General features: G+C 45.2%; 9 protein-coding genes across 11 annotated transcripts in view; 7 read left to right on the top strand and 2 right to left on the bottom strand.

The window, feature by feature from the left end:
- Positions 1 to 73: 73 nt before the first annotated feature.
- On the top strand, positions 74 to 2,247 carry TSG101 (tumor susceptibility gene 101). Its single transcript, XM_002046657.4, has 7 exons — positions 74 to 246; positions 343 to 427; positions 493 to 558; positions 636 to 911; positions 965 to 1,179; positions 1,240 to 1,595; positions 1,655 to 2,247. The coding sequence occupies exons 1-7, from the start codon at positions 202 to 204 to the stop codon at positions 1,839 to 1,841; spliced, it is 1,230 nt and encodes a 409-aa protein (XP_002046693.1). The 5' UTR covers positions 74 to 201; the 3' UTR covers positions 1,842 to 2,247.
- kud (oligosaccharyltransferase subunit 5 kud) lies at positions 2,050 to 2,546 on the bottom strand. The gene is made up of 2 exons (XM_032435253.2): positions 2,405 to 2,546; positions 2,050 to 2,344 (listed from the first exon to the last, which is right to left on the bottom strand). The coding sequence occupies exon 2, from the start codon at positions 2,341 to 2,343 to the stop codon at positions 2,107 to 2,109; it is 237 nt and encodes a 78-aa protein (XP_032291144.1). The 5' UTR covers position 2,344; positions 2,405 to 2,546; the 3' UTR covers positions 2,050 to 2,106.
- A 7-nt stretch (positions 2,547 to 2,553) lies between these two features.
- Zcchc7 (Zinc finger CCHC-type containing 7) lies at positions 2,554 to 9,529 on the top strand. Its single transcript, XM_032435252.2, has 6 exons — positions 2,554 to 2,700; positions 2,768 to 3,071; positions 4,397 to 6,358; positions 6,421 to 6,620; positions 6,838 to 6,975; positions 7,039 to 9,529. The coding sequence occupies exons 1-6, from the start codon at positions 2,689 to 2,691 to the stop codon at positions 9,412 to 9,414; spliced, it is 4,992 nt and encodes a 1,663-aa protein (XP_032291143.1). The 5' UTR covers positions 2,554 to 2,688; the 3' UTR covers positions 9,415 to 9,529.
- On the top strand, positions 3,523 to 4,472 carry LOC6622420 (uncharacterized). The gene has a single exon (XM_002046654.4). It carries the CDS (start codon positions 3,608 to 3,610, stop codon positions 4,277 to 4,279), a length of 672 nt encoding a protein of 223 aa, XP_002046690.1. The 5' UTR covers positions 3,523 to 3,607; the 3' UTR covers positions 4,280 to 4,472.
- Positions 9,530 to 9,695: 166 nt separating the features above from the next.
- l(3)80Fg (dnaJ homolog subfamily C member 16 l(3)80Fg) lies at positions 9,696 to 12,450 on the bottom strand. The gene has a single exon (XM_002046653.4). The coding sequence runs from the start codon at positions 12,146 to 12,148 to the stop codon at positions 9,809 to 9,811; it is 2,340 nt and encodes a 779-aa protein (XP_002046689.1). The 5' UTR covers positions 12,149 to 12,450; the 3' UTR covers positions 9,696 to 9,808.
- A 295-nt stretch (positions 12,451 to 12,745) lies between these two features.
- Positions 12,746 to 16,924, top strand: sina (seven in absentia). 3 transcript variants are annotated; one of them, XM_070207838.1, is made up of 2 exons: positions 12,746 to 13,186; positions 15,290 to 16,924. In XM_070207838.1, the coding sequence occupies exon 2, from the start codon at positions 15,417 to 15,419 to the stop codon at positions 16,359 to 16,361; it is 945 nt and encodes a 314-aa protein (XP_070063939.1). In that variant the 5' UTR covers positions 12,746 to 13,186; positions 15,290 to 15,416; the 3' UTR covers positions 16,362 to 16,924. The 3 variants fall into 3 exon arrangements, with proteins under 3 accessions (XP_070063939.1, XP_015030881.1, XP_002046688.1); XM_015175395.3 differs by having other exon boundaries at positions 12,746 to 13,613; XM_002046652.4 differs by lacking the exon at positions 12,746 to 13,186 and adding an exon at positions 13,732 to 13,851.
- Positions 16,925 to 18,610: 1,686 nt separating this feature from the next.
- sinah (sina homologue) lies at positions 18,611 to 20,307 on the top strand. The gene has a single exon (XM_002046651.4). The coding sequence runs from the start codon at positions 19,037 to 19,039 to the stop codon at positions 19,976 to 19,978; it is 942 nt and encodes a 313-aa protein (XP_002046687.1). The 5' UTR covers positions 18,611 to 19,036; the 3' UTR covers positions 19,979 to 20,307.
- Positions 20,308 to 20,747: 440 nt separating this feature from the next.
- Positions 20,748 to 22,951, top strand: LOC6622639 (coiled-coil domain-containing protein 22 homolog). The gene has a single exon (XM_002046650.4). The coding sequence runs from the start codon at positions 20,824 to 20,826 to the stop codon at positions 22,477 to 22,479; it is 1,656 nt and encodes a 551-aa protein (XP_002046686.1). The 5' UTR covers positions 20,748 to 20,823; the 3' UTR covers positions 22,480 to 22,951.
- Positions 22,952 to 23,167: 216 nt separating this feature from the next.
- Lmpt (four and a half LIM domains protein limpet) overlaps positions 23,168 to 23,490 on the top strand; it is a 68,748-nt gene continuing 68,425 nt past the window's right edge. Inside the window, exon 1 of the mRNA XM_032435255.2 lies at positions 23,168 to 23,268. The gene's annotated coding sequence lies outside the window, so the exon portion shown is untranslated. The remainder of the gene's footprint in view (positions 23,269 to 23,490) is intronic.

Below are 23,490 nucleotides of genomic sequence, written 5' to 3'. Positions count from 1 at the left end.
CGTAGTTTATTATCGATATATATATACTAAGTGTTATCGTACACATGCGATAATTGTGTCAATGTACTCGATGCTGTCACATCAAAGTACTCAATCGACGACTTTTGTTTTCGTTCTGCGACTATAAAGAAATTTGCTTTAAAATCATTGTTATAGCAGCAGGTGCTAACTCTAAATTCGACTTATTATTAACGAACTATAATGCCTGCCATCGAAGAGGCACAAATCACCAAATATCTATCAAAGGTACGATGAGTCATGTTCTCGGTGGGCATTATCCGTCCTGTTGCCCGTCACGCAATATTAAATTGTTGATTAATTAATGACCACACGCATTTACAGTATAAAAATGTTGCGGCCACCAGGAAAGATGTTGTCGATGTCGTTACCACTTATCGCAGTCTGACATATGACCTGCAAAAATTTGGTAAGCTGTGGCATTTTTGATGAGTAAGTTTTATACAAATAATAATAAACAATTCCTCCCCCAAGTTTTCAACGATGGAAGCTCAAAAGATTTGTTTGCACTGCAGGGCACCATTCCGGTGGTCTACAAAAGTAAGTGTTCTTCTCAGGCCCCTTTTAACTGAATCAAAACACATGAATATATACATATTCATATATTGATTTCACAGACAACACCTACTACATTCCCATATGCATATGGCTGATGGATACCCATCCACAAAATGCGCCCATGTGCTTTGTGAAACCAACGCCAACCATGCAGATCAAGGTGTCCATGTATGTGGATCACAATGGTAAAGTGTACTTGCCCTACTTGCACGACTGGCAGCCGCATAGCTCGGATCTGCTATCGCTTATACAGGTTATGATTGTGACATTCGGTGATCATCCGCCCGTTTACTCCAAGCCGAAGGAGCAGGTTGCCGCGCCATATCCATCGAATTGTAAGTGCAAATCAATCTTGAGTGTTTTCATGCGCTGATGCCTCGCATTTAAGCTTTCATGCCTCAGCCCGGCGGTCCAGGTGCCTCAAATCAGTTTCTACCTTATCCAAGCGCAACCGGCGCTAGCGGTGGTAACTTTCCGCCATATCCCACTGGTGGCAACTATATGCCCTATCCGGCGACTGGTGGACCGGCAGGAAACTCCGCCGGCTATCAGCCCTACATGAATTACCCACAGCCAGGAGTCTATCCGGGCGCCGCTGGATATGTGAGCTATATGAAACAACAATTGATACACGATATAGATAACAGATATTCCTCATCTTAGAATCCCGCTGGTAATGCCAATCCGAGCTCAACGGGTACAATTACAGAGGAGCACATTAAGGCATCGCTTATTAGCGCCGTCGAGGACAAGTTGAGGCGTCGCATACAGGAGAAGGTAAATCAGTATCAAGCTGAAATCGAAACATTGAATCGCACCAAGCAAGAATTGGTGGAGGGTAGTGCCAAGATTGATGCCATCGTAACTCGCTTGGAGCGGGAGGAAGTTGATTTGCAGAAGAACATTAGCATATTGAGGGATAAGGAGGAGGAATTGAAGAAAAGTCTGGAGACTCTCGAGAGTGCAGAAGCCATCGATCCTGACGAGGCAGTTACCACAACTGCACCATTATATAGACAGTTAGTGATTCGAGACCAGATACAATTTTGTCTCCCATGTCTAATTGGCCTATTTATAGATTACTCAATGCCTACGCTGATGAAGCTGCCACAGAGGATGCCATCTACTATTTAGGCGAGGGGCTGCGCGGCGGAGTTATTGATCTTGAGACGTTCTTGAAGCATGTGCGCACACTATCACGCAAGCAATTCATTTTGCGTGCTACAATGCAAAAATGTAGACAAAAGGCGGGATTGGCTGGCTAGTAGGATGTGAAGGATGTGTCCAATATATTGCAGGAATAATTTCATTTGCAGTTTTCAAGTGCAACTAATATTCAAGCCGCACACAATTGATATGTTATTATAATATATTCGGTATTGCTTTAAGTTTAAATTAAATCTTTGAAATTACATACATGTATATGAATAAACCCAACGTACGTTCGCACGCGCATTAATAATTAAATGCATCTACATATGTAAGTATATATTTATCTTAAAATCGGAATGCTAACAATTGATTTGTTTCTCATACATATATGCCAACGGTTAGTAAAAGAAACAAAATGCCAAATCCGAGAAATATCGACGCGCACAGGCTGATTAGGAGCTCCTTAATTAATGTGTTCTCTTTTGTGCTCTTGCGCGAGACAACAAAAACAAAGAACCAGGCTGTGAAAAATGTACCAATAATGAGAAGCACTGTGGCTAGGTGTGGAAAGACCGCTGGGTTGATGGGCGAAACGTAGCGCTGCATTGTCTCCATGCTGTATAAGCAAATGCAACAGGTAAGTGTAATTATGTTAGAATTCATTTGTTAAACTTACATTCAATTCGTATTTTAATTTTTGTTAATTTCTTGTAGTTGTACGTGGCCGGCCTGCAAGCGGTAAGGTATGCTTTTTTACTTATCGATTATTACATTGTTCAACACTGTTTGTTAAATCGATATTGCCGATGTATCGTTACATGAGCAACAATTCTATCATCTCTAGTCAAAACGTGGTTTTGTGTAAAGTTAAAAAAAAAAAAAAATAATATAAAAATAACAAGATACGCTTTTTAATGTCCAAAACAATTATAGTGATATCAAAATATATCAAGGACTGGCATGATGAGCGATGTTAGTACATCTACACACTAAGAAATATATGTGCAAGCATATTCACTCGAATTCTCTTTGTGTGCAGCTTGAGGAAATGGACAGTGAGCGATTGAATGAGCTGGAATCAATTCTTTATGCGTCCATACACTACAATGATGCAACCAGCGAACAGCAGCAACCACAGACGACACTGGACATGGACATGGACGCACAGAGTATGCCACCACCGCCTCAGCAAAAGGAACAACAAAAGCAACAGCACCGCATTGTCAGCGGCAAGCGTGTGATCAACAATGCGGTAGCAAAACCCCGTTACTGGGAAGAAGCCAAAAGTGAAATTGTAACGCATAACGAGGCCTCAAAATCGAAGACAAGCACGCCTGTTGAATGTAAGTACGATTTCATATAGTATATGTGTATACATACCAATAGGAAAGAAAAGTTATTAAAATACTCTTGCAGTAGCATAGCGCAGGTCCAATCAGTGTTGCCAACTCTGCTGTTTTCTAGCTAAATTTGGCTGTTTACATGCAACAGCTAATTTTGCAAGTTGTTTGAAGTCGAATTGGCAACACTGTCTCCAATATATATATATTTTGAAGGCCATAGTTGGCAACGCAGGTACAATCAGTGTTGCAAATTCTGCTGTTTAAAAGCTAAATTTGGCTATTTCCAATAGCCAATTTAGCAACATGCTGGCAGCGGAAGTTGCCAACACTGCGTCCAATATACATATATATATATATATGGAGCAATGATGAAATTGAAATGGTCTTAAAATCAATCAATATCATGTCCATCTTCAATTGAAAATTGTTAGGGGTGAAACATTTGGAATCGATGTTGCCTAGAAAAATTCGAAATTCATTTTGTAGCACAAGCATTTACATTCAAAATTACATATTGAATTCTCTGGCTGGCAATCATGCTCCGTGTGATGATGGCCATTCCACGTGCCCTTCTTAGTCAGATAAGCGATATCAATTATAATATTGTTGTGCTAATTATGCTGAAGCTGTTGTGTATCGTAACATTAATGGACTATTATTATGTTCATTATGGCTATGATCTGATCTATTGGCTCAATGAGATTCGCCGGGAACCGATGGAATATATTCTATCCGGTATTGTTCTGGCCGTTGTTGTGCATGTTGTGATGTCCTGTGTCGAGGTCACAATACTCTCGACACTTATTAGACGCAACACGTGCCGCTACAATAAGCCCCGGCAATACTTTGAAGAGCGCTATAGACGATTTGTGGTCATGCGTTTGGTGCAACAGCTCGAGAATGCTTTGCAAATGCAGAAACGCTTTACTGGACAGGGACGGCAAAACGAACAGGAAATGGCAATGCTAGAGGACTTGCACTCATCCCATCAGCAGATCCATCAAGCTGTTAACGATTTTCGCAGCTCGGTGGCTGTGCTGCTGTGGCCCAATCGAGCCGATCTCCAAATGGACGCGTTTATACTCTATCACATTGACGAGGGGCAGCTGGACGAGCTCAAAAGTCAGGGCTATAGTTTGAGTCAACCCGACAACAGAGATATTCGTAACGAGCATTTAAAATGCCTGCTCAATCCACCTGGATATTAACACAATGACAAATAAATGTACATCATTGATTTAACGCTACCAGTTAATAGCAATAAAAAGTAAAACGTTTCTCGTTCTGCCAATAAACCATTTGTTCCCTTCTCAATATTCCTGTAGCTGCCACATCAGAGGAGCCCGGATCCAATTTGGAGCCACAACCACCCGCTGCTGCTGCTCACGTCTTGCCAAAGAAGGTCAACGGTCCCAAAAAGCCAGCTCCACAGCCGAAACAGCCCAAAGCTCTCAATCCAGTTCAGCAGCTGCTGCAGCAACAACAACAACAAATGCGTCAACCACCAAAAATGCAGCAGCAGCCGCAAAAGAAACAGCCACAAGTACAAAAACCACCGAAACCACATTCAACCTCAAATACAAAAGCGCATGATTACGATGAACCGGAACGTTTTGATCAACGCCTGCTGGTGGCCATACCGCCAAATTGGTCGAAAGTGAAACGTGAGCCAGGTCCCTTTGGCAAGGCCAGTCGCAAGCTGGAGCAGTTCCAGCGTCTGGCCGAGAAGCGACAAAAGTCTAAGCGCGTGCAGGCCAACAAGAAACTGAAGCCAAACGCGGCGGGCCAACCCTTGGAACTTATCGATCTCGTGGACAGTGAGAAATCGTCGGATGCAGATGACGTAATGATTGTGCCGTTGCCGCCAGTGCCCATCATAGATGTGGACGCCAGCGACGACGAGGAGCAGCAGCAGCAGCAGCAGCAGCACACGGCCACACAGCCCTATATGGAGGAGAACGCCATGGATGCGGCCGATGTTAGTCTGGGCGGCGAGTGCGTCACGGAACAGTTGACAATGGCGCCGCAGTTGCACTCGCCCTGCAGCTCGGTGTTGTCCAGCGATGATTTTATTGTGCAAAACGATACCTGCCGCCTGCTGGCCGAACGAGCACGTGCCACGGACGAGGATCTTCTGGTGTTGACGGAAAATGCCATCAGAGAGGCTGCCGAGCCGGCCAGCCAAGCGGAGCGGGAGCAGGCGGCTGACACCTCATCCGAATACGAATTCGTGCCGCCATCCAGGCTCGAAGAGATCAAGCAAAACTATCGCGTGGATGAGCAACAATTCCGCGCACTTGATGTCTACGAGAGCGAATCAGATCTCACTGAGAGCGGCGTCTACTGTAAGGCCAAGCAGAAGGTTGTGCCAACAATTATACGCAACGTCGACTCCGAGTCGGATACAACGGACGTGGAACAGGTCGTGGAGGTCACTGTGAACAAAACGAAACGTCTGCGCAAGCGACGCGCCTCAAGCACCAACCAAAGCCAATCTGATCCGAACAATGAGTGCGATAAGGATGACGACGACACCGACAGCGATGATGCTGGTGTCCAGGCAACGGGCGTGCCGGGCATAGCCCGTGGCATGGCTGTGGAGCGCTGCAAGCGTAAGATTCGACGCATAAGCCAAAGGCGTAGCTCGGATAGTGCCGTTCCAGCGGATGCTAAGAGAGCGACCGTTCAAGAGGAAGCCAGCTCCGAGTCCGGGGCTGAAGAGTCGCTGCCCACGGCACGTCAAATTGCCGAGCGACTGCTGCAACAGGAGCAGGAAAAGGAGCACCCACCGGAGCAGCAGCAGCAGCAGCAATCGGTACAGCCTCAGCCGCAGCTGGCTTGTGAGAGCGATGAGGCAATGGACAGCATAGGCTCCGACGCGAACACTGAGGATGAGGCTGAGATGAATGATGCGATGACGGAGCGCATAAGCGCAGTCTTCAAACGCATTGACAAGAATACAAGACGCGCCAAAGCCAAGCAGAGTTCCCCGGATAACAGACAGCAGCAGGTGGTCAGCACCACGGATCCGGATCCGGAACAAGACACAGAGCTGGAGTTGCAAGCGGCGGATGATGAAGCTGAAGTGAATAGCATGCAGCTGCAGCCAGAGACAGAACCACAATCAGAACTAGCTTTGGTGCAAGTGGAGCACAACATGGCGGGGCTCCAGGAGAAGCTGCGCGGCGGAGACTTGGTTGGTTGGAACGATGAAATGTGTCGCTTCTACAATGACAGCTGGCATGGCGAGAATATTAGCTTACATAAGATACTAAAAGCCATGACAGGTAGGTGTTGAATCCTTTATGCAAACACAATTGAAATCGCCTAATGCTCTTCTCTTTTCCAGGACAACGCAGCGATTGGCGCATAGTAAATGCAGATCGTTTTCCTGTGATGCGCAAACGCTCGAATCTGAAGTGCACCAATTGCTTTGAAATGGGCCACATGCGCTCCAAGTGCCCGCGTCCACGCAAGCCCGTCGTTTGCTACACCTGCGGCATGACGGGTCACGCCGAACCGCGCTGCCCAAACGCCATCTGCTTGGGGGTAAGTTTCAAGTACATTACATACAGACTTCAGCTTGGGCATAATATATAACTGATTGTGTAAACTCTTGAAAGTCGATGAGGCCAACATCTGTTTCCAGATGCTAGTTTAGTGTATCTATTCCCTTTTCGAAGCTTTAACATATTGAGAAGAGTACAATCTTATGCCTTTTAGTTTTTCTATATTAACACAAATAAACTATAATTTATATTTGCAGTGCGGCGCCAAACAGTCGATGTATGTGCAGAAGTGCAACAAATGCTCGTTTCATAGTCGCATGGTCTGCCAGTTGTGCAAGATGCGTGGCCACAGCACCGACATGTGTCCCGACAAGTGGCGTCGCTATCACTCCACCGTAAGCTTAAATGACTATTACCACTTTCTATCAATCTTAATAATACTCTCAATCTATCCACAGACCCGCACCAATGCACATTTGGAGAGCAATGTGCAGTATCGTGTCAAGCACTGCAGCTATTGCTCGTCGCGCGGTCATCTGTTTGAGGAGTGTCGTCATCGCATTGGCGAGTATCGCAATACGAACTACACCAGTCGCATTATATCGCATCAGAAGGTCTACAAGGATCGCAGTGGACCCATTAGCTATCTGACAGACTTGCGTTCCTTTTTTGACATCGATACGCCATTTCATTTCAACTGGAGCTCGGAGTTTTCAAGGAACAGCTGCTATGCGCGTTTTCTCAAAGCAGTTGGCTTGGCTCGACCCGTAGACAAGCGCAAGAAGTTCGCTCCAACGATGCACCTGAAAGTCTACACGAATGACTATGTGCCCAATCCACAGGCGAGAGCCGCACGTGGCACAGCACCAGCTTCTTCGACTGTGACAATCGAGGAACTGCCAGAGGTGCCTACTGAAGAGCCACCAGCTGATACAGTTGCAGAACCCCTGCAGATACAGCAGGAGGAGATTAGCAGCAATTATCAGAGCAAGCCCAAAGCAGCTAAAGCGGCCAACAGGCCCAGCAGCAGCAAACTGAGCACAGCAGCTAGCAGATCCACAGTTACACCACACGACTTGGACTCTGATTCGAATTACAGCTTCTCGGAGCACTTTGAGGTGCCAAGCTCGACAACAACATCCAATGAAACTGAGCACGTGCAGGCGCAGACAAAAACAGGACCCATGGAAAATCTGCCCGATATTATACCACTTAGTTCGGCTGGCGATGGAGATGGGGATGAAGATGAGACTGGGGATGGGGATGGCGGCGATATAGGAAACATCAGCCAAGGCATTTCCATGTGCGTAAATAGCAAGGCGCCATCGTCATCAGCAACAACCGCGACGAACGAATCGGAAGGCTTACCAGATCTGCCGTCGGAGGCCAAGATTCTGATGGCACGCGATCAAACCGAATATCTGTTCAGTCCAGAGGGTCGGGAGTTCCTAACGGCTTCGGCCAAACAGTGTAATGTGAATGTGCGCATGGATTTCAAGGAATATGGCTACGTGCTGGTCATATATGGTTTGAAAAAGAATCAGGAAGATCTGCAGCTGATGCTGTTGCGTCGCAATCAGGATGTCAAGCGCAAGAGCAGCGAATTCCAAAGCCAAAAGCCGCCCAAGCGCATCGATGTGCTCATACGTTTCATGCGCGATGGCATCAACAGCTTGACGGGCGATCTTGGCAATGCCAAGAGCCATTATTTTCGCATCAAGGAGCTGGAGCAAATGAATACAAAAAATGGTTTTAAATTGGCCGAACGCAAGCGGCGCCTGCTTAACATGATATTGTTCGGGCAGGCGGGCCTCTGCAATGGCAACATGCATCTCGATCAGTTGCTGATCATACTCAAGCGTCTGCTGGAGGAGCATGCTGCCGATGACAATGCCTCGCCCGCGCTGCGCAACGAAATCGAGGAGCACTGGCGCATCATCTTCAGTCCCTTTCCGCATCCCAACTATGAAGCGCTGCTGCAGAGCTACAGCAAACTGGATGTCAAGAATCGCATGTCTACGCTCAATATAGAGCCGGCGCTGTTGGGTCATCAAATCGCCTACAAGCCGCCTCCGGCCGGACAGAAGCGTACAGATCGTATGAACTCGCCGCCGCCGCCTGCATGGACACATGAGAGTAACAAGAATCGTTCGCCCAAGCAACGTGCTTTGCTGCAAGCCAAATGGTCGGATCAGCCTCAGCAGCCGCCGCCGCCGCCAGTTTGGCAACACGATGAGCGAGCACAGGTCACAGGCCAACAGCAACAGCAGCAACCACTCAACAATCGCACACCAAAACCACGCGCACAACCGCAGGCCAAGTTTGCAGGACAGCAGAAACGTCCGCTGCCGCCCATTTGGCAGCACGGGGAGCAGCACAACAACAGCAACAACAACAATAGGCAAAGGCCGGGCAAGCAGCAGCGCTTACAGCCATATGCCAGATTACCAGGTCCAGTCCAGCAGCAGCAGCAGCAGCTGCACCAACACCAACAACAACAACAGCTGCCCTGCAACAATATGCAGCAACGTGCGCCCGCCAAGTTGCAGCTGCAGCTGCAACGCAATCGTCCGCTGCAGTCGGAATGCTCTCGACTGCTGGCTGGTATGGAGCGTGGTGATGCGCGCATCAATACGGATGCCTCCAAGCCGTCCATGTTTTGGTCGCGTGAATCGCTCAAATATCTGGACGAACTGTTCAAGCTGACAGCCAATGGGGAGACCCTAGAGCGACTGCAGCGCGTGCTGGAGCGTTCGCGACGCGGTCAGCTGTCGCATAATGACTACCGCGCTGTGATACGGCTGCACTCGCTAATGGAGCCCAATTACAACTAATTAGTTTAGTTTAAGAGATGAGCTTAACAAGTGGATTCACTCGTGGGTATGTCAAGGATATTACCCAAATACCGAATAAAAGAACTTTGGACTTTCAGTTTAACTAATGTAATAATGCACTTAAAGTTTATTTATTCTTTGGTTGTGAAACATAAATTATGCTAAGATTATTAATACAAATAGTTAATACAGCATCATGTTGGCAGTTACCACGCTTCTTCGAGTCCAGAATCAGTTCAAGAGGAAACTGGATAAATGAGAGATTCGGCGCTTCGTAATCATTTTGTGTGTAGCTGAATGTAATACGTATCATCTTTATTGACTAGACAAGGATTTACAGGAAATTGGGCTGACAAAGTAATTTACATAAACAGTTGCTCTGATCGGGACGTGTCTACTTTGTGGGAAAATCTGGCCAATAGTTAATGTAGTATCTGTGTGTTGTGCCCTCGAACAGACGATCGAGCCAGTTGCTAAGACCATCCAACAAGTTGTCCTCGAACAGAACATTTGACTCAACGTCAGATTCCTCCGAATAGTTGACACCCAGAAAGTTTCCAATTTCCGGATCATCATTTCTATCCAGCAATTGCTTGGTCATTTTAATCATTCGCTTGGTGCCGCGCGCGCATTCCGGATGCTTGGCATGATATACGCAGAAATACTTTCGGTGTCCATTCAAGGCTATAACGGTGCCCACACAATTTCTGGGATTGATCTTAAGGCTTTGATTTGTGCATAACGACAAGCGCAACAGCTCCGAGTACCAGGACAGTCCCTTCTCGATCAGCATGTGGCCAAAGAGCAGAGTTTTGGTGCGCCTATAAGGCCAAACAGCGCGATGATAAGGCGGTATTAACTTCGTGCGGCTCTGCATATCGGTTATCAGGAGGATGGTGCGACAGCCGGGCTTCAGCAGACGCACCAGACCATTATATTTCTCGGCGCGCAGCTCGTAAAGCTTCAGCTCCGGCACAGGCTTGCTCGGCTTATTGCACTGGCCCTCGTTCAGCTGACCTTGGGCCTTGAGACTCTCCTCCTCGGCGCGCACAAAGTACATCATGACATATCCGATGCCAAACATAAATGCAATGGTGCCCAGCAGCGATAAGGCGGCAAACAGATGTTCATCCTCAATATTATCGGACAGATAGTCGACCAGATAAAGTAATCTGGTGATCCATTTGCTCAATATGCCCTGAGCGTGTTCGTCCAGCAGGTTCTGCACGAATGCCTCGTAGGTCAGCGCCTCGGATGTCTTCAACAGTCTCTGTATGGTAAGATTAATCTCATGTTTTGTCGTATTGATTGCACTATTATTCAGAAAGTCTGTTGTTTTTATGTCCAGCTTGGCGCCATCGACCCATTCGTATTTGATTTGGGTGCTGTCACGCCGCCAGATGACCACAAGTCTCAGGAGATTATCCTCGAACGAACCCTTGGAGATTGCATTGAGAAACTCGGCCTGCTTCTCCTTGTACATGTACGCAAAGCGAACTCTCTCCATGCTGTAGCCCGACTCCAGAGCAATGTGTCGCAGTGCACCACGCGCTATATCATATTCAGGTGAGTTTTCTGTTATAAGTACGACACACAATCGCTTTCGGGGCCTGTTCCATTCGGCCGGGCAGACACCTTCGAGCACATCCTGTGACGACAGCCGGGGCAGCGATAAAAATTGATTTGTCGAGATGATATTATCCAGCGTTTGCGTGGGTATATCGGCCATAGATATGCTGGCAACAGCCCGCAAGGAGTCCTCATTGAACAGAAAGAGCGTATCCAATTTGGGATTAACTTTAAAGCGATCCGCTATCAACTTGGTGCCCTTACTGGTCAGGTCGACAAAACCGAATGCGACGCGATCATGAAAGCCAAAGGCGCTTATCAGATATCTCAATCTGGTGACGCTCCTTGGCTCCAGGACCAGAGCACGCACCCGATTATCGGTCCAACCATTTAGAAATTCATCGAGATTATCATCATTGACACGCTGACCAATCTTAAAGGGCATCTTCTTGCGTATAAACTCGGCCAATTTCTGCTGGGTATAGATATTCTCGCGATAAACATAGCTATGCCCGGCCAGAACCAGCACCATTCTGGGTATATCATCCGCTCCGGTCTTGCGCAATATAGTCGGCTCGTGGGCCGCATTGATGGTCGCAAAGTGTACGCCCAAGGGCTCAAATGTGTCGATCAGCTTCTTGAATGCACCGACTATCCGTATACAGCCAAAGCACCAGTCATTGTAGAACATAATAATGTGCAGCTTGTTCTTGCTATTCGGTATAATCGTGTGCTCGAAGTAGTTAGATGTGACCGACAGCTTGTGATACAGGCTAATGTCCTGGTCAAAGCCGAATTGCTTGCCAAAGAACTCTTCGACCGGATCGAAACCGAAGCGATTGTAGCCGCTGTAATCATGCTTTTGCTTGAGATAGTGCGAATCCTCGCTGGTTATGCCATGTCGATCGTAGATGCGGCGCCGGTCCCCGTCGCTCAGCAGTTCGTAGGCCTTTTTGATTTGCACAAACTTTCGCTCGGCTTCCGGATGACTGCTTTTGTCCGGATGCCATTCCTTGGCCAATTGCTTGTAGGCGCGTCTTATTTCCTGCTGAGAGGCTGTGTGGCTAACGCCCAGCTCCTTGTAGGGATCATTTAGCGCACACAGGCATAAGGCGGCTAATGTGCAGAATATTAGCACGTGCAGCAGGTCAATTGGTTTAAACATGATGAGTGTTTTCTCCAATTTACAATATTACTCCCAATTCCTTTATTTTATTTTTTTTTCGCTGCATGCGTATTGGGGGTTGGTCCGTGCTCCAGATTCGAGAATGACTGATGAGCTTATTGATTTTTGACTGGATATATTTTATTCAAAACTTTAAGCGATGCTGGAAACGCACATGGCGTTCCAATAAAATTTGTTTTGTTAATTCTCCAAATACAAACTTTTTTTTTGAATTGTTTTTCTGTGACAGACAAATTATTACGCTAAACCCGTCAGGGTTGCCGCGGAGTGTTAAACTGCAGTATTGCCATACGCGGAACAAATGCACAGTACGCTGACCACACAAAAATACCTAATTAGCTACAAAGGTATAAAAAATGTATGATTGTGGCTTTTAGATGAAATAATTCAACTAATAACTTTATATATATATAATTTTCTTCAATAATGTAATTATATATTCTACAAATGTTACATATTTCAACGATTTAGATTTAGACTTGGTATTCTTATTAGCAGTGTTGCCAGACTGTTTTAATCCATACCAAGCTGGAATTGTTGTTACAATACCAAATATACCAAATCGACGTTAGTCAGCACTGTTGTGCTTGCCCAGCACTAGGCAAATTAAAGATAAAATTAAATAGCCAGAAATACGCGTGTGTGACGTGCTAATAGTTAAATAGTTGTGCTTGCAATTGTAATGCCTAAATAGAAAACATTTTGAGCAAGTGTTTGTGCAATAAATACGGGCAGCGTACGCAAAGCGCACAAATTAATAGAAACAAATTTTCAAGCTACGGCTACTGGCTAAAGCAGCAGTACAAGCCACTGCCTCTTGCCCCTGCCCCGCCGTTGTTGCCGTTGTCGTTTGTCTGCTTTGGCGTTGCGTCCCGTATGTAAATGTAACCGATGGACGACGAAGGCGACCCAAACAGATGATATTCATGCTGAGAAAAAAAAACAACAACAACAACAAATACGAAGCGCAGCTAAAGCAGCCGCAGCCGCAGCCGTAGCAGCAGCAGCAGCAAACATGTACATATAGCCATATTATTCAATGAGTGTGTGCGCGAGCGTATAAAAGAAAATTAGATAAAAAATAAAATGAAATTAGCGCACGCCTGAATTTCGAGTTTGGCGCAAGGTGAACCGAACCGAACCGAACTGTGAATGTATATAAAAATTTTAGTGCAAAAAAACGAAAAATAATTTTCAATTTTCTCTTTGTGTGCGTTTGTCGTGCGTGTGCGAACCTGAAAGTGCTGCCACCTGCGATTGCATTTGCAATTGCATTGATTTACGCATACATACATAGCCGAGGATATATACAGCAGTATATAAATACATATATATGTGCACACTAAACATACACACACATACACACATGCTGACTGACTGATAAAAGCCTGACACACACACACACACACACGCGCACACACACTGACGCCTTACACAGAGCTTTGTAAGTTTACGTTTATGATTATTTTGTAGCTGTTTATTTTTATATAAATTTGCATTGTTGTTGTTCCGATTTAGTTGTTGTTGCTAACATATCGCTCTGCTTTCCGTCGTCTACGTTTTCTATTTGATTTTGCAAACTCATGAAAAAAAAAAAAATTAAACCAACTTTAATTACATTCATGGCTTCGCTGCTGCAGTAATTGCCCCCGCCGCCGACTGCCGCATGGAAATTTCTTACGGTACGCAGCCAACAGAGCCAAATGTTAATTATGTGCCGCTACCAACTATGCACGCTTGCACCCCTCGCCGCACTCCCTGTTTATAGTTGCCACAAAATGAAGCCCATATTGTTGACGCAGCTCGCGTCGCTACGTATTTGTTTATGCTCCACACACACACACCGACACACACACACACCGACACATGCATTCACAAATTTTGGATCGTTGCACAGTGTTGCCAACCATAGTCTGAAATTTACATATATGTAGATTTTATGCCTTAATTGAACATATAATACAGTGAAGACTCTTCTTAAAGAGCAGGCGAAAATCTCATTTAGCCAGCACAGTTTCTGTCGAAACTAGTTTTTAAAAAGAAGCTTTCAGCTAGCTTTTTTATTCAACTAAAATGCAATATTATTCAATTACCTATTTTCGTTTATTGTACTCCTGTGGTTGTCCGCTCGATAGAGCTTCCACTGTACAACTTTACGAAACAAGATTGCATCAAGTACCAGACTTGCCAAATGTCTTTTCGATAGAAATAATACTATAAGCATTTTTCAACACTTTGCCTCAGTACGAAAATTTGTATTCATTTTGTTTTGTTTTGCATTTTGCTTCACACATTTTGATCAAATTTCAATTAGTTGCGTGCCACTGTGCAGCGTACCGCTCCTGTGTACGTCTTGGACACCGCGGCTAATGGCCGCATTTGTCATCGATTCTGATAAGACTGTGACATACGTGTATTTGCGCGGTTATGCACGCGTCTACGGCCTAAACCTCCCCCCCCCCCCCCCCCCACCCCCACCCATTCTGGCCCACTAAGCAGTTCGAACCTTCAACAGTGACGTAGCGCAACAACAGCAAATGACAAAGAAACTCAAATCTATACGCTTCATATTAATGTTAATCGCTGTGCAATCGGCTATTTCGACATGTTTCGACAATTGTCGCTCAAGTTGAAGGTCGGTCAGGATTAATTGACGGGGCCCTTGGGGGTGGGGGGCTCTAACGATTGCTATCATATCAATGTGTTTCCTTTTCAATGTGTAAAGGTGTAAGCACCTGAACCTCAAGTGTTTTTTTTTTCATTTTCGACACCTGTTTCCGCAGTTGAGGTTTTTAGAACAAGTCTTAAATTTGTCCATAAACAAAGTGTTTATAAACATATATAATATTCAGATTTGTTAAATACCTAAGTTCATGTTTTATACATTAATTTACACTTAAATCTGAGCTTTAAGAAACATTCCAAAATGCTTTGTTTTGCCTACAATCAGACAGCTAGAACTTATCTAAATGTCGCATTAAAGTAGATTCCCAGTATTATAATGAATGTATGTATGTATGTTTTATTGTATGAAGCTAGATATTGCATGTGTAAGACGAACTGTTATCAATGCAAGATGAATAAAATATTAGCTGTAATTGACTTTGGTACTGTTTGCAGTGGACCGGAAGAAGGCAGCGAGACGCGTTTGACTGATTGCCGGACGCAGCAGGACGCTGGGCCGTCGAAGTGCTGGAGTAGCATTTGGAGGCAACACATCTGAAAGATAGAACATCAAGCAAGTCCAATGTCCAATAAAATCAATCCAAAGCGCCGTGAACCGACAGTAGCAGCAGCAGTAGCAGCAGCCACGGCTGTGGTGGCCACCAATACGAGCAGCTCGACCGGCTCCAGTGCTGGCAACACATCATCGGCGAACACATCGTCCTCGTCCAGCTCTTCACTGTCGTCCGCCGGTGGCGGTGATGCGGGCATGTCCGCCGATTTAACATCTCTATTCGAATGCCCCGTTTGCTTCGATTATGTGCTGCCGCCGATTCTGCAATGCTCCAGCGGGCATTTGGTGTGCGTTTCGTGCCGTTCGAAGCTCACATGCTGTCCAACATGCCGCGGCCCATTGGCCAACATACGCAACCTGGCCATGGAGAAGGTCGCCTCCAATGTGAAGTTTCCGTGCAAGCACTCGGGCTACGGCTGCACCGCCTCGCTCGTTTATACAGAAAAGACCGAGCACGAGGAGACCTGCGAATGCCGGCCATACCTATGTCCCTGTCCGGGCGCCTCGTGCAAATGGCAGGGACCGCTCGATCTAGTCATGCAGCATCTGATGATGTCCCATAAGAGCATCACAACGTTGCAGGGCGAGGATATCGTCTTTCTGGCCACCGACATCAATCTGCCCGGCGCCGTTGACTGGGTTATGATGCAGTCCTGTTTTGGCCATCATTTCATGCTCGTGCTGGAGAAACAGGAGAAATACGATGGACATCAACAGTTCTTTGCCATTGTTCAATTGATTGGATCACGCAAGGAGGCCGAGAACTTTGTCTATCGACTGGAACTAAATGGCAATCGACGCCGCCTAACATGGGAGGCAATGCCGCGTTCCATACACGAGGGCGTTGCCTCCGCCATACACAATTCGGATTGTCTGGTGTTTGATACATCGATTGCGCAACTGTTTGCCGATAATGGCAATCTGGGCATCAATGTAACCATATCTCTGGTCTAAATAATGATGATCGTTAAATGTGGCTTCTAAGAAGAAGACGATGATGATGATGATGGAGTCGATAATGATGAATATGCATCGTTTCTAAAACGATACTCGATATACATCATGTACATCAGGTACATCATGTATGTATATGTAGCTCGGCAGGTCTCTCTGTCTGTGTGTCAGTCTGTCAGTCTGTCGATCTGTCGGTCTGTCAGTCTCGTCTGCCGTCTGGCAATAATTCGTAGAACTAGTGTTTCATTTTCGAAAAAAAAACAAAAAACAAAAACAAAAACAAAAGGAAAACAAACACACATTTATTCAACAGCGATTTAATATATACAACTATTTTTTTGTGGGTTTTAGTTTAATTTAGTTTGTAAGCCGAACGGCGTGGGCAGCTGCCACATAACGTACATCCATAAATACATAAATACATCCCTAAAAGAAAAACAAACACACACACACACACACACACACACACACGTACACTAAATGCAGCCTAGTTTAGTTAATGTAAATTATTTGATACGAACAACAACAAAATATACTTGTAAATGCTATAAAAGTAAACATCACTTTTAACGAAATTAACAAGAATAAAATCTATAAATATATATAAATATATATATATAAATAATATGTAATAACTCGAGAGTTGTAAGCGATTGCGACAATTTTTGTTTATGCCAAAACCGAAACACACACAAAACTACTTTTCTTTAAACAAATTCGCCCTCCCCTCCCACTCAAAAAAAGACAGTCAAATTTTTAGTTCTATCCAAACAAGAAACAAAAAAAATAACAAACAAAAGCAATCTAAAGTTTAAATTTATATAGTTTAGACCGATCTCCCGCACAGTTGATTTTGTTTTGTTTCGCAAACACTCGAAATTGCAATTGGAAATTGTGAATGAAAAGCGGTTTTTCTTTTAAATGCAACCGTAATGTATTTAGTTTTAATGAAAACAAAAACCAACACACATACATTCACAAACACAAACACACACACACACACGCGACAACAACAATTAAAGAAGAAGAAAAATAAACGTGATTAGTAAAATGAAAAGTCTTATCAATGAAAACGAATGAGAATACAAAAAGTTTATCTACAAAGTGCGAAAGTTTTTATAAAATTGCACGCATACAGCATATATATGATATATTTGTATGCCCTACTAGAGGGTACTTTGATTATGTCATGAAATGTGTAACATGGGAGAAGACATCTCCGACAATATAAAGTATAAAGTAATTTTGAACCTGATCAGCATCAACTGCCGGGGTTATTTGTTACATATATACAAAATCTTACCAACATCGAATCACTAGATCGTATAGTTGTCGTAGGAACAATTGATCATAAATTAAGTTCGTGTGTACAAAAGTTTTTTGTTTTTCAAGATATCTTGACCAAACTTAGCATTTATAAGTTCTATTGTACTATCTACATATATACAAAATCTTATCAACATCGGACGACTGAATCATATTGCTGTCATAGGAACAATCGGTGGAAAATTAGGTTCTTGTATGATAAGTTGATCAAGTCCGACATTTACTAGACTTTTTATTGTGCTTATATATGAGCCGAGTCGTATAAAGATATATGTGTGAAACAAGGCTATTACTTATGAGCTTCACTGTAAGGCAAGTTTTTAAAAGGGTATCAAATCTTCGGTGCCGGTAAAGGTAGCACTTTCTCTTTTTACTCATGGCACATAAAGGTATTTTCGCACGATAAAGCCCATGGCAGCTCTATGATAAGATAATCCTCCCAATTTAAGAGCAATATATTTGATTATATAAGTTATGCAACTAGAGTAAAGGCCGATTGTTACTGTATGATATAGTAGTCCGATTTTGTGAGGTCTGTGCCTATATGTGTTGGAGGCAGACTCAAGCTAGATATTAATTCCCTATTTTTGAGCGATAAACGCTGTCAGCTATATGATATAGGGATTAGTTCTGGGCGAAGTTTCGTCAAGGCAGCTTTAAAACCGAGAGACAAGAGTCTCTCCCTCTTCCGGGGGCATGAAAAGCTAATGTGAAACTTTCTGAAAAAAAATATTTTGTTTTTTAAAATAATTTTACTATGATTCTGTTTTATTTATTTTTTTTTTTTTTTTTGATTTCCTGATGTGTGTATGCTGGTTGCCCTTTAGGTTTTTCCTTTGGAAATTATTTCATGATCTACGATCTTAGATACTGGAAGCATGTGAGATGAATTGGAGCAGGCCAGGCCATTTCCATGAATCCATTGCCACAAAACAGACGAACAAATTTTAGTAATATTGAAACCCGACACAATTTTTTTAACAGAACTAAATTGCCAAGCGTACGAAAAATTAACTCTGAAACTTTCGATTTTATTTTTTATAGACCCCATTTCGGTAGATAGGCATACGCATACCGTTTCGCATGCTCTAATCGCGCCGCGCCAAATTACAAAGTGCTTCCACTTTTAGTCTGAGGGATTCACACACACACACACACACACACACACACACACACATACACAAATACACACCCGCACACACAGTCGCACACATACACACACACACACACACACACGCACACACGCACACCCACACATATATATATACACACACACACACGCTATATATATATACTTATATATATATAGGGTATTTTTTTAGAGACCAACGTGATTGAAGGTGCTTGAGATGCAGCCACGTCGTCAGCGCCCGGCAACTGATGCCCCGCAGGCAGCGACAGTTGCGCTGCCAAAGGACAACAGCAACCAGGAGCAGGAGGCGCCGCTGGACCAGATCGAGAGTAGCGGCAGCAGCAGCAGCAGCAGCAGCAGCAGTGACTGCGAGAAACCAACAGAGACGGCAACGAGAGAGTTTCTGGTCTCGCTGCTGGAATGCCCGGTATGCTTTGGCTATATGATGCCGCCCATAATGCAGTGCTCGCGTGGCCATTTGATCTGTTCGCAGTGCCGGAACAAGCTGAACGTGTGTCCCGTGTGCCGTGTACCGATGAGCAATATACGCAATCTGGCCATGGAGAAGGTCGGCTCCAAATTGATATTTCCATGTAAGCACGCCTGCTATGGCTGCCGTGTGCGTCTCTCCTATGCGGACAAGAAATCGCACGAGGAGGACTGTGAATTTCGTCCATATTTTTGCCCCTATCCGGACGAGAAGTGCGTGTGGCAGGGTGCGCTCAAGGATGTGTATAAACATTTCGTTAGCACGCATCAGAATGTCATCACAATGGAGGGCACCGATATCATCTTTCTGGCCACCAATGTCAATCAGGTGGGCGCACTCGACTGGACCATGATACAGTCCTGCCATGGCAGACACTTTCTTCTATCGCTGGAAAAGGTTCAGCTGGGCGAGGGCTGTCAGCAGTATTTTGCCGCCTGTCGCATGATCGGCACAATGCGCGATGCCGCCGACTTTGACTATCTCATTTCATTGGAGGCCAACAATCGCACTCTAAAATGGAAGTCCAAGCCGCGCTCCATACGCGAAAGTTTCGTAACCTATACAAATGCCGATTTTCTGGTGCTTAACAAATCGACGGTGGAACTGTTTTCCGAGGATGGTAATTTGGCATTAAATATCATTATCAAGAAGGCCAACAATGGTGACTAGAATGCACTGTGCGGCCAACTTTATATATATTTATATATACATTTATATATATATATATATATATATATATATATTCCCTCTGTGATCCCTGTGGCCCGGGAAGGATCTGCCCCTTTGCTCCAGTCCAGTCTCAGCAGTAGTATCTACTCTCAATGTGCTCACATAATGTATATATAACTTGTAAATGCTCCGTGGCCAGACAGAATTCATAATTCTGCCATGTCTGGGGTGGCAATTGGATAAGCGCTGATAGGAGACAACACAACACTTGTTCCAAACGAGCCAGATAAATAAATTGGACAAGTTGGAAAACCATTTGCTAACTGTAATCCGCATGCCTTTGTTCTTTTTCTTCTTTCGGCGTCCGAAATTTGGTCCAGATATTTTCGAAAGTTTTATTCTACAAATTATATATATTTTTTAAGATGTCAAATTAATCGCAGATCAAAGATATTTTCCATCGAATTCTCAATATCTATAAATGTGTGTGGTCAGCTGCTTGCAAAATTTCATAAATTGCATTCGTTGATGCTAAAATTGTAAGAGAAATCTCTCAATATTTTCAATGAAAAGAAGTCAATATGAATATTTACACACATATATGATTTTCTCTGTTGTGCATAAAATGTATTAGTTTTTATTTCTTGTGTGCCCTTGTATTTTCCCTCTTTCAAATTCACCCGCCTTTCGTAGTGTTGAAAAATGTTCTTATTGTAGAAAATAGTAATTTTTTGGTTTAAGTCGTGTTCACGTTTCGCGGTGAATGCTCGTTTCGAAAACCTATCGATATCGAAAAATAGAGCAATTCAAGTACAATGCCAAAATAATAATAAATAAATGGAATAATGGACGAAGTGGATAAAATAATTATGCACCAGCTGCAGCAAATCGATGACAGCATCGAGCCCACGGATCAATTGGCCAATTTCACGCCGGAACAGGTGGTGCGCGCTGTGTCCAGCTGCTTGCTGGAAATCAATCCTTCGATGTCGGAGCTGCCACGTTCGCTGCCCGGCGGCGCCATGGCGCAGCGCTTTAGCGTGGCAACAACCTTGGCCGAGCGTTGCAAGGAACACGGATATCGTGGTGATATTGGCTATCAGATATTTCTGTATCCCAACGCTGTGGAGCTGCGCCGCCTGCTCATGTATCTCATTGAACGACTGCCGCGGGAGAGGCAGAATCTTGATGTCGCCGCCAAGTCGCACGCACTGAGCGCCCGGGAGCAGCTGCAGCGGGAGGTGCGCAAGAAATTGTCGGACCAATTGAAGGCGCCTTGGGTGCCGCAATTCTGCCGCTCCGTGGCCAATCGGCGCAAGCAAGGATGCAGTTGTCAGTGCATTGAGTTTAAGCCGCATCTGAATCTAAATGTGCCCGGCGCCAATCTGGCCGAGCGCAGCAAAGAGGTGCAACAGTATTTTGAGCAGCTTGCGCCCAACTTATTCCAGCAGGTGGATGGCAGCTCATTCGATCTCATCGCCTCGGTCTTGCACAAAAACGACCTGGAACGCTGGAGCGATCAGCTGCCCAAAGCGGTGCTGGGCACCACAGTGCCGCAGGAGGATGTGCCGCCCAGCCCATTGCTGCCCCCAGTCGTGAGCAGTGCTGAGACGACGACGCCTGCGCAGCAGCTGGCTGACAAGGTGCAGGAGCTGCGCCAGCAATCGGAGACGCTGTTGGCGCAGCGTAAGACACTCAGCGCCAGCATAGGTGCATTGAAGGCACGCGAATCTGCAGCAGCGATGGAATTGGAGCGACTGCAAGCCGTGCTGAAGCTGCACGAGCGCAGCTGCCTGGTGCTGGCCGAGCCGGAGCAGAATGTTGCCAAGCTGGAGGCGCTGCTGCGTGCTACCGAGGCCAAACGGCAGACATTGACGCAGCAGTGGCAGGATTATCGCAGTCCTTTGCTAAGCACACTGGAGAGCCTCAAGTCCGTCAAGGAAACGCAGCAGGTGCAGAGCGTGCGCCTGGCCATAGAGCAGCTGGAACAGGAGCTGCTGGCCAAGACCCAGCTGCACAACGAACTGACCTTGCGCAGTGCCAACCAATCCCAGCTGGCGCCGCGCAAGGAATACACGCGACGCATACACGAATTTATTGGCAACATACGCAAACAGCGGGAGGACATCTATCGAGTGCTGGAGGACACGCGGCAGCTGCAGAAACAGCTGAATGTGGTGGCTGCCCAGCTTGAACGCCAATTCAACTATACGGACGACTTGCTCTTCCAGAGCGCCAAGCACGATCTGCACGCCAAGAAGGCATACAAGCTGCTGGCCCAGCTGCATACCCATTGCAGCGAGCTGGTCGAGTGCGTCACCAACACGGGCAGCGTCAGCAAGGAGATACGCGAACTGGAGGTGCAAATCGATGGCGAGAAGATGAAGAACGTTTTGGTCAGCCTCCAGCAGATTACGGGCGACATTAGCAAGTTCGAGCAGCACATTCAGGAGCTCCAGACCCAGATACGCACAGTGGAGAATGCAATTACAGTGGGTTAGTCGAGTGAAGGGGGAAGAGGTGAGAAGGGTGGAGAAGGAGGGGCGCCCGCTTAACGATATTAGTATATATTACTTATGTATTAGTGCCAATTACAACAGATCACTCACGCAAAGCGTAGTTTCTCGTAGCCAATTCTCAATATATATATATATGCATTTTTTTGAAAAGAGCTAAATAAACGGACCTGATAACGTAAATAACCTTTCATAACGTAAAGCAGCTTAAAATCAAGCTTGTTTTTTAAGTATCATTCACCATGCGCAGTGTGAACGCACACAAAATGTTCGTGCCAGTGTGAATGGGCCATTAGCCGGTTGCGCTCTCTTGCTGTTGCTCTCTTTTCGAGCATGCGCTCTTTATACACTCCCAAGCTGGCCAGTACAGCTTGCACATGAAACATGTCCTGCTACATATAAATAATAATAGCGTGTGCTTAATAAATAAAAATAAAATTAATTAATTTATGCAAAATATTATTCAGAATTGACTGCGTAGATATTTATTTAAGCATGTGATTACCTTAGAGAGTAAGTGCAGCAGTGTGTATAGCTTATTACTGATTGGTTAGAGTATGCAACTCTCGCTCTCTTACAGTTCGAATTTTCTCCATTTTTACTCCCTCTGCTTTTTGAATCTGAAGCGGCAGTTATAACTGCCGGCCCCGGACCCGGCTGTTAGTTGTTGCTCGCCTTCTGAAGTGTTTGAAGCTGCAGCGCGTTGGCGGCTGGTCGTGTCGTGTTTTCCGTTTCATTTTTGTTGATTTACTTTCGTTTGTTTTTAATTTTAAAGTAAATTTCCAAGCATCCAGCCACTTGGCTGCTGCCCCAGTGCTCCAGCCTAGTGCTTAAGGGTTTCTAAACCAAAATAAAAATAACTAAAATAACAACAACAAGAGGCAACATATCAAAATAAAGCACTTGAGTTGCTGGGTGCCCCTTTTGTTGCTGCCGTTGTTGTTGTTGTTGTTGTTGCTGGTGTTGCCCTGTGCCGCTCCAGAACTCGTTTGTGGC

This window comes from Drosophila virilis, chromosome 3 (genome assembly GCF_030788295.1).
Source record: "Drosophila virilis strain 15010-1051.87 chromosome 3, Dvir_AGI_RSII-ME, whole genome shotgun sequence".
NCBI lineage: Eukaryota > Metazoa > Arthropoda > Insecta > Diptera > Drosophilidae > Drosophila > Drosophila virilis.
The sequence above is the reverse complement of the archived record's forward strand: the minus strand, read 5'-3'. Positions and strand labels throughout refer to the sequence as shown.